Consider the following 9,987-nt stretch of genomic DNA (forward strand, 5'->3'; position numbering starts at 1 on the left):
TCCAATCGCGCACGTTTCCGATGTGTGATCTCCGGTGCAGCAGGGGCAACTCTTGTCTGGTGCTGGCTTTGTGCACTTTGCTTTAGTTGCAGGCTGAGGTGCTTTCTCCACGGAATTGATAGTGGTGGCAAAGCTAGTTCCCTTGAGGTTGGAGCGTGACTGTGGTTTGGGTTTGCTCATATTTCGGGTAGAAGGAGCAGTGTCTTGGATGTTTCCAAAAACAGGATCTGTCAAGATTTTGTTTTTCCACAAAGTAGGCGATATCTATGAACCTTGCTCTTCTGTTGTATTTTTCTTGCAGGTCACAAGCATGGCTCCTCCAGCGATCTCGCAGTTTGTATGGCAGTTTTTTGATGATGTCCAGCATGTTTGTGGGCATATCCAAGTCATTTAAATATTGCACATCTTCCATGGCATTGCAGCACCCACACAGGAAGAGACTGTACTCCTGGAGGGCATTCATATGCTCCGTTTTTATGGATGGCCATGACTGAGCTCTCTCCATGTATGCTGCTGCCACCTTTTGCTCATTGCCATAGTGCTCTTTTAGTAAAGCTTTGGCTCTCCCAAAACCTCTGTCTGAATCCAGGTGTTGATAACTTCTGACCAGCTCTTTTGCGTGCCCTTTGGTGTATTGTTCGAGGAAATAAAGTCTGTCACTGCTGTTACTTGTATTTCGTTCCACTCCATTTTCAAACGCTTTAATGAAAGAGTGATACTTGAGAGGGTTATATAGCGCTGCAGTGCGAATGAGTGGGGCATTGCTTCAGCAGATAAGTTGACTTTGGGTTTTACAGTTGATTGTTTGATTTCATGTGTACTGTGTTTTTGTTTGACAGCTGGCTGTGATGGAACAAATTCAGTGGCATTGACATTGAGTTGTGGTTTAGAACGTGACCTTTCACAATATGAGTTCATTCCATCAGAAACCTTTGACTTTGATCTGGCACTGATGCTGCTCTGTGATTTTATGACGCTAAGTTTTGCCATTTCCTCAGCCATTTCACTGTCCAGTATGAACTGTTCTCGTCTTTTACGCAGCTTTAACTGTTCCTCTTCCAAAGCATACCTTTCCTTTAATATTTTTTGTTTTGCCAGAACTGCCAGGTTTGTTTCATTTTTGAGGCGCGTGAGGCAGAAGAGCTGCGTGAGCGTGGTTTTTTGCTCGAAACATTTGAAGCGCTGTCATTAGGGTGCACCGTGTCTTGTGCGTCTTGTGCCAAAGACACGGGCACAGGAGGGTTCTTTATATTTGCAAGCACGGCGTCATATTCCTCCACTGAGTTTTGTTCACAACTCTGGAAGTAGAGGAAGCTGTTCTTTGTGCAGCTCAGTGGCCTTTTTACAGAGTAAATCCACGTTGTCCAGGAGTGAGGGAATTTCAGATGCATTTTCTTTTGATTTCATTTGCGCTTTTATTTGCGGGATAAGCGCCTTTATTTTATTCACAGCACCTTTACGCCCACGATGGAGCTGCTCAATCTTGTTTTCCAAAGCCTTTTCTGTCAGTTTAATTTCCCTTTTTCAAGTTTGCGTTTCCATTTTTGAACATTCAACAAAAGCATTTATTTCACTCATTTTCTCATGGTTTTATTTCAGGTGAACCAACGCAGCTGTTTTCCTCTAACGTGCTCCATCCAAAACATTGCATTTAAAATTCATTGACAGTGGTGATTCAGTTCAACAATCTTTAGGCTTTCAGACAACACCAATTTATGCCACAAAGTCCCGACATCCGCATCAAATAATTCACAGATACTGCGCCACCGTTACGCGCGATAGGCATACATTCATTCAATAAATTAGCATCATTACGCACCATGAAACGTAAGCGACACAGATTCCTCGATTCACAAATAAACAGGTTCAGGCCTACCTGTCTCCAGGTGAATGAGTAGCGTGACATTTGTAGCTGCAGCTCCTTTGTTCTCTGGCTAATTTGGGCGAGATGATTGGATCTTGGGCGCTTGAGCGCGGCGTGGTGATTTTCATTCAAAATGCCCTTTTTTTTTGTTGACAAAATGTAACTGCTTCCTAAACGAACCTTGAAGCTGCGGTGAGGGTCAGAGTTGGGTCCTGGGTTCGAAGATTTGTGACACGCTTGGAGTCTATAGTTTACAAATACGCTGAGATCCAACATGCGTTTTGGAGGTTTATTGCATACGAGCTATCAAAGCGCAGCAGACAGAGGATGGACATGAAAACCAGATGCATAAAACAGGTAACGTAGATGGACAAAAAACAGGAAAATCAGGCGGTCAACAAAAATTACAGCTACCCGTCCCTGACTCTCAACAACCTGGCCTCAGGTAAGTGTGCGCCTTTACAGACATACGTGCATGCGAACCTGCTCCCATGAGCTCCGCTCCCTCAGCAACACACACACATACAGCCAAACACACAGTGCACCCATGTTCTGTCTCCTACACTGCTTGTGTCCAGCCAGTCCTAAAAGAACCTGGGCTTGATCCTGCCCTCCTGGGTAACTATCGTCCAATCTCCAAACTGTCTTTTATTTCTAAGGTTCTCGAAAAACTTGTATCTAAGCAGCTTCTTGCTGCTGTGGAAAACAATAGTACCTTTGAAAAGTTCCAGTCTGGCTTTCGTCAACACCACAGCACTGAGACGGCCCTTCTCAAAGTCACTAATGACCTTTTAATGAATGCTGACGCAGGCATGTGCTCAATTCTTGTGCTGCTGGACTTAATGCTGCCTTTGACACAATTGATCATGGCATTCTTTTAGATAGACTGAGGCACTGGGTGGGCATATCTGGCACTGCACTAGACTGGTTCTCATTATATCTGTCCAATAGGAAATTCTGTGCCAGCATTAATGACTTCATGTCATCCTTCTCCCTTATCAACTATAGTGTGCCTCAAGGTTCAATTCTGGGACCAATACTGTTCTCCTCATACATGCTTCCCCTGGGTGATGTCATCCGCAGACATGGTATTTCTTTTCATTGTTATGCGCATGATACTCAGTTGTACCTCCCTGTCAAGCCCACTGACCTTAGTACGCTGAGTTCTCTGCAGGACTCCCTGTCTGACATAAAAGACTGGATGTCAGTACATTTTCTATAGCTCAACTCAAATAACACTGAAATCCTTGTTATTGGGCCCCAACATATCACTAAACAGATACTTCCATCTACTGGTTACCTGTCAAAGAACATATCAAGCTGTTGCAAGAAATCTTGGTGTCCTGTTTGATAGCACTTTATGTTTTGAGCAACATATCACTGAGCTTGTCCAATCATGTTTTTATCACCTCAGAAACATTGCAAAAATCAGAAATCAGAATCAGAAATACTCCCTTTGGGGATCAATAAAGTATTTCTGATTCTGATGCAGAAACTGTATATGCTTTTATCTCCTCACGCCTTGATTATTGTAACCGTCTGTTCACTTGTCTATTTTAAAGTGTCATCATTAAAATATACAGTAAATACGCATCATTTCATGGTTGTCTTAACATTCTTAACAGTATGAACCTTCATAATATTTAACTATTCAATAAGAATCCATTGTTGCATTAAGTCTGGAAAATATGACTTTGATTAGTCATATGCATGTGCACGCACATGTGTCGCAGGATGCGCACACAGGCGTACGTACACATGCACGTCTGTGTCTTAGGAGTCAAATCTGTGATTCCTTTAACTCAACCATGCACACGCACATGTGTGCACACGTGTGGGACTTTTAGTAAATTATGACATGAGCGTATGTATGTGCGTCTCGTCCTCCGTGACCCTTTACACCCCACATATCACGTTCACACACACGTACGTACGTACATACATACATTAACACACACACATAAAAAGATAAATTAGTAAAACTAAATTAAATTAAAAACAAGAGTGGTGTGAAGTGTTTGCCCCCTTCCTATTTCTTTTTTTTTTTTAAATGTCACTTAAATGTTTCAGATTATCAAAAAAATTTAAATACTAGTCAAAGATAACACAAGTAAACACAAAATGCAATTTTAAAATGAAGGTTGTTATTATTATTATTATTATTATTATTATTAAGGGAAAACAAAATCTGAACCTACATGGCCCTGTGTGGAAAAAGTGATTGCCCCCTAAACCTAATAACTAGCTGGGCCACCCTTAGCAGCAAAAAATGCAATCAAGCGTTTGCGATAACTTGCAATGAGTCTTTTACAGCGCTGTGGAGGAATTTTAGCCCACTCATCTTTGTAGAATTGTTGTAATTCAGCCACTTTGAAGCATGAACTGCCTTTTTAAGGCCATGCCACAGCATCTCAATAGGATTCAGGTCAGGACTTTGACTAGGCCACTCCAAAGTCTTCATTTTGTTCTTCCTCAGCCATTCAGAGGTGGACTTGCTGGTGTGTTTTGGATCATTGTCCTGCTGCAGAACCCAAGTTCGCTTCAGCTTGAGGTCTAGAACAGATGGCCGGACCTTCTCCTTCTGGAGTTTTTGGTAGACAGCAGAATTCATGGTTCCATTTATCACAGCAAGTCTTTCCAGGTCCTGTAGCAGCAAATCAGCCCCAGACCATCACACTACCACCACCATATTTTACTGTTGGTATGATGTTCTTTTTCTGAAATGCGGTGTTACTTTTACGCCAGATGTAATGGGACACACACCTTCCAAAAACTTCAACTTTTGTCTCGTCAGTCTACAAAGTATTTTCCCAAAAGTCTTGGGGATCATCAAGATGTTTTCTGGCAAAAATGAGATGAGCCTTAATGTTCTTTTTGCTCAGCAGTGGTTTTCGTCTTGGAACTTGGAATTTCTGCAAGTCTCTTTCTTATGGTGGAGTCACGAACACTGACCTTAACTGAGGCAATTGCGGCCTGCAGTTCTTTGGATGTTGTTGTGGGGTCTTTTGTAACCTTTTGGATGAATCGTTGCTGCGCTCTTGGGGTCATTTTGGTTGGCCGGCCACTCCTGGGAAGGTTCACCACTGTTCCATGTTTTCGCCATTTGTGGATAATGGCTCTCACTGTGGTTCGCTGGAGTCCCAAAGCTTTGGAAATGGCTTTATAACCTTTTCCAGACTGATAGATCTCAATTACTTTCTTTCTCATTTGTTCCTGAATTTCTTTGGATCTTTGCATGATGTCTAGCTTTTGAAGATCTTTTGGTCTACTTCACTTTGTCAGGCAGGTCCTATTTAAGTGATTTCTTGATTGAGAACAGGTGTGGCAGTAATCAGGCCTGGGTGTGGCTAGAGAAATTGAACTCAGGTGTGATAAACCACAGTTAAGTTGTGTTGTAATGGGGGGGCAATCACTTTTTCACACAGGGCCATGTAGGTTTGGATTTTGTTTTCCCTTAACAACAACCTTCATTTAAAACTGCATCTTGTGTTTACTTGTGTTATCTTTGACTAATATTTAAATTTGTTTGATGATCTGAAACATTTAAGTGTGACAAACATGCAAAAAAAAAAGAAATCAGGAAGGGGGCAAACACTTTTTCACACCACTGTATATCCACATATTCCAATATAAAAACACAATAAAAATTAATCTACCTGCATATACAGACCATATACCTGTATACATATGCACACCCATGTCTATGGAGAATAATGATGTTATCTAATTAGTATTACTATTTTCTTTCTACATGAAACTGCTCAAAAATGTTTTTCAAGTGTATTATTTTGGTGCTTTGAGCACCACAGGCTGAGTGCCATATACTTCCATTATATTCAAAAAAGGCAGACATCTCTATTGGCCGATATATCCAAAAATCGGCAACTCCCACCAAAACAGTCTGGATGGATAAATAGTAACAGATAAAAGGTAAAATATATATTTTTGATTTTGGGGTGAACTGTCCCTTTTTAAGAGTCGCTGGATACAGCATGGAGTATGGCATCCCCCGCTCTTGGAACGGTTTCTTTACTGTATCAAACTGCTTTCGCTGCTGAAACACCTCTTGAGAAAGATTCTGAAAGAAGGAAATCCTGTTGCCCCGCCACTCGACTCTCTTCTTCTCATGGTTGGCCCGTAGAACGGCTTCTCTGGCGCTGAATCTCAGGAAGCGGACCAGGATGTGTCGGCTTTGTCTGTTGTCCTGCCTCGGGCCGACGCAATGGGCTCATTCCAATACAAATCACAAATCCACGTCAAGGTCCAGTTTTTCACCAAATATGGTAAGCACAAGACCATTTGAGTCCTGTTGTTCAGCATTTTCTGCTATGCCCGTTATAAAAACGTTATTCTGCCTCCCTGAGTCTATGCTAGCACCTCGGCTAGTCCTCTAAATTAGAAATCCTGCTTGCTGGCTTGCGCATCCGTCTTGTCCTCTGTCGGGTTCTTTTTTAAATGTCTTGATGGTCGAGGTGGATTTTGCATCGACTCCTGCAACATATTTGCTTATAATACTATCTGAGACATTTAAGCAAAGTTTGATCCAGTTTTATGGCTATGGCTTGAGGGTAGGGTAGCACAGCTCAACAAAGCAAAAGGCTGTGCGACCATGTTGTTCACTCACTTCACCGGAAGTCCCCCAGTTTATTTTCTTTTGTTTGAACATAATGTTCCAGGTAACATAAAAACTAATTAAATTTTACTTCCTGAAGTATTTGTACTTTTTTACCCTGCAGGAAGGGAAGCTAGAAGCAGAGGAGTTTACAGAACAGCTCTATCATGAGTTGAAGTCGACTCCACAGCCCTGCTTGGTGCCTTTCCTCAAGGTGACCAGAGATTCAACAGCACATTATTGTTACCTTCACGGGCGCCTGTAGGTCCTGGAAACTCTCAAAATGTCTAAAATTCTGTGATTCAAACTCTAGACCATAGACTTTTAACTAGGGATGTCCTGAGCCGATCCGAGCATATTTTAATGGCTCCGTATGGGTTAAGACAAAGCAGACCTAAATCCGATCCGATCTTTACACAACTTACTTACCTACTGTGTTATGTACACCTCAGCCTGCTAGTGTTGCAGCACTGCTCTCTTAAATAACAGCCGAGCTCTTGACTGCAAACATGAATTCATACTGCATATGAAAGTGAAAATTAGAATGAAAGTATTTGGTCACATCTGTGATTGACTCTGTTCTGACACACGGGTTGGCAAAATGCACAGATTTGCTAAACTCTGATGGTAAGGAATCTGTTATATCTCCTCTCTTACTAGCAAAGAGCAGTGGACAAAACGTTTAGGTAGATGCTTCTTATTTCTCCTTCACTGATTAAAGGTGGGGTCAGTGATTCTAATCCAATACGCGTCTTTCTGTCAAATTCAGTGAATACCTCCTCACGGTCTGGTAGCTGTCCGTTCTGTGTACGTGCTGAAAAAAATATCAGTTGTTTGCTGTGTACACAGCCCTGGCTCTGTAAATGGGAAATAAACAAAGTGGCTCGGACTGAGCCACACAACACAATTCCAGCCATTCCAGCCATGATTTGTGTGTCAGGTAACTTTAAATGACTTGCTCACGGACATTCAGCTGACTTTCTAGTTTGCCAAGATATGCTGTTGTTGTGATGTTAGCTGTAGTAGCAGGAGAGTTGTGAGTATTGCTGTCTGGAGCTGGTCTGCTGGCTCTGGGAAACCGTCTTGTCCTCTCTGGCTGTTAGCTTCGCAGCAGCAGCTGTAGTTACAGTTTGCTAACCCACAACCTAGCTAACGTTGGTTACATTACTTGCTGTGTCGTTGTTCGCTCTATATCATGGTATTTGTCATGGTATTGGATTTCTCCAGAATCGCAAACCCCAACTTTAAAATGATAAATGTCACTGGTTGTAGGTCATATCAGCTGTTGCTAATTAAGGTTAATTCCATGAATAACCTAACAGCAGGCCAAAATGAAACATGGCTGCTGTTGTGTTTGTTTGCTCTCTGCAGGCCTGTATTTATACTCTGCCAGAGATTGTTTATGAGGTAAAAGAAGCATCACTCTAACAACACTGTACAACCGCGAGTGGAGCGACTTGTGCGTGAGATGTCTTCTCTCTGGTGGATCGCTTCATGTCAGATTCAGGAGTCGCATTATCCCTGTTAAGGCCAAAATACACTACCGCCGAACAGCTCGCGTCAGAACAGCTGCCCCTATTATATTGTATGCACAACCCCACACCACGAGAGCTATGCACACCAGCGCTCATCGACGCACCGCCCCGCAACACTTCATGTCACTGGCCTATTTCCAGCCCCTGAAAAAATGCGTTTTTTTCCAGAGAAAAAGTTGTTTTCTACTTTAATTACAATGTTGGCCCAACTACAGATGTTATTTACTAGTTTGTTGCTTGCTTTTCGCTGTAGTTTAAACTCTTTCACTCGTGTCTGTATCTACAAGGCAACAGTTTAGTAGCTCTTCTCCTCCGCTCCTGTGGCAGCTGGACCTTCTCTCCTTATCTCTTGCTGTCTTGTATGTGTAGAACAATGGATGAGGAGAGACTAGTTGTGTGTGGTCAATGCACCGCGGCGCAATGCTTCCTACTGGTGCTAGAGGCAGCACTTGACGCGAGGTGCTGCAGCGGCAGTGTTTTTTGTGCTGTAAAAATTTTATTCATATTATAATCAATAATTTAAGCTGATCAACTTAATGGTTTTGAACCAGGATCTTCTGTATTTGGACCAAGTAGCTCGTGAAAAAGAAGGTAGGCCGAATTTAGAAAGCTGCACCTGTTATTTCAATGTGTCAGACACACATTTAATCAGCATTTTGGTAAATATAATTGTAGGATTCGATTCAACAGCAGATACCTAACATTAAAGGACTCGGATCGGGCCACTTGATCGGGACATCCCTGCTTTCAACATCTGGTCATATTTAGTCAATGCATGCTATGTCTTGTATTCTTTCACCAAAGCAATTCTAAGAATAGTTGGTCATAGTTGGACTGTGCTTAGCTATGACTTTCTACCTTTCCATTTTTCCAAAATGAAATGAATTTTAACTCCAAGTAGCTCATTTAAAAATGTCTCAAGCATTCTGGTGGCAAAATGGAATTTGGCTGATGATGTGATGTCTTTCCTTTCGTCTTTTCCTCATTGCTACCAGAAAAGTCTTCCTGCGGTGCGTCGCCTTACTGCAGACCCCCAGTTATTTATCCAACAGGCTTCAACTTCCACCCACAACCCCAACACTCTGTCTTCCACCATGAAGCAGTCCAGCACTGACACTGGACAAAAATTCAGTACAAGCCAGCAGGTAAAGAAATGTTGTCTGTCTAATGCGGTGAGCAGTGTTTATTTTAATATAGAAAAACATGGAATTATCAATAAATGTGAGGAACATTTTAATTTGAGTCATTTATGTGCACTTAAGTAACCAGGTTACAGTCAAGTTTCTTAAGTAATGCAAACGAGAAATCTGGTTACAGTAATTGGGGCTACGGGGTTAGAGAAACCTGATTTCCCTAGCTAGATGTGTCCTGTAGAATGCAGATTTCTCTGCCATGTATACGAGTAACCAGGTTTCTATCAGCTTTGTACAAGTATGCATGTGGAGGACAAAGACTTCAGACAGGGAAAGTAAACAGCAGAGCGGCTGGATGAAAGGAGAGATTACGGAGCAATACATTTTTGGATTTAAAATTATTCCATCCAAAATCTGACTGAAACTGAAACTAACACAAAGTATCCTGTAGAGGTCTGAGTAAATCAGTTTCCACCGCTGAACATTTAGACACATCCGTGCTGTGAGGAAAAGCTCTGCTCTGTCTGTCTGTTTGCCTGTTAGCCTCTCACTGCACTGTCTGTTTGCTCAGACAAAGACACACAAACACACACTCACAAATAAAAAGTCAGGACCAATGCAGCATCTTCTATGACTACTACAGTTAAAAGTAATATATGCTTCCAAAATAAGGACAGGAGCAGGGGACACATCTTATTACTGCCCTGCTGCATTTTGTGTACATGGATTTATAGTAACCAGGTAAATGCGTTTTCCAATTACCCATGTGACATGGTTTCACTGAGTAACCTGGGAACTTAAAGGTGCCCTGTGGAGAACAAAAGTTGTTTACATTCAGTGTTA

The 9,987-nt window shown here is 42.0% G+C and overlaps 1 protein-coding gene across 6 annotated transcripts in view; it reads left to right on the forward strand.

The window, feature by feature from the left end:
• Positions 1-9,987, forward strand: part of taf4b (TAF4B RNA polymerase II, TATA box binding protein (TBP)-associated factor) — a 98,570-nt gene that overhangs the window by 13,747 nt on the left and 74,836 nt on the right. For 4 of the 6 annotated variants that reach the window (XM_044199868.1, XM_044199871.1, XM_044199865.1 and 1 more), the window contains 2 exons: positions 6,601-6,690; positions 9,007-9,156. The exons of 1 other annotated variant lie outside the window; for it this stretch is intronic. In XM_044199868.1, the coding sequence (XP_044055803.1) occupies positions 6,601-6,690; positions 9,007-9,156 (240 nt within the window). The remainder of the gene's footprint in view (positions 1-6,600; positions 6,691-9,006; positions 9,157-9,987) is intronic. One more of the 6 variants, XM_044199867.1, reaches the window with a different exon arrangement.

Source organism: Siniperca chuatsi, linkage group LG6 (assembly GCF_020085105.1).
Source record: "Siniperca chuatsi isolate FFG_IHB_CAS linkage group LG6, ASM2008510v1, whole genome shotgun sequence".
In the NCBI taxonomy this organism is placed as follows: domain Eukaryota; kingdom Metazoa; phylum Chordata; class Actinopteri; order Centrarchiformes; family Sinipercidae; genus Siniperca; species Siniperca chuatsi.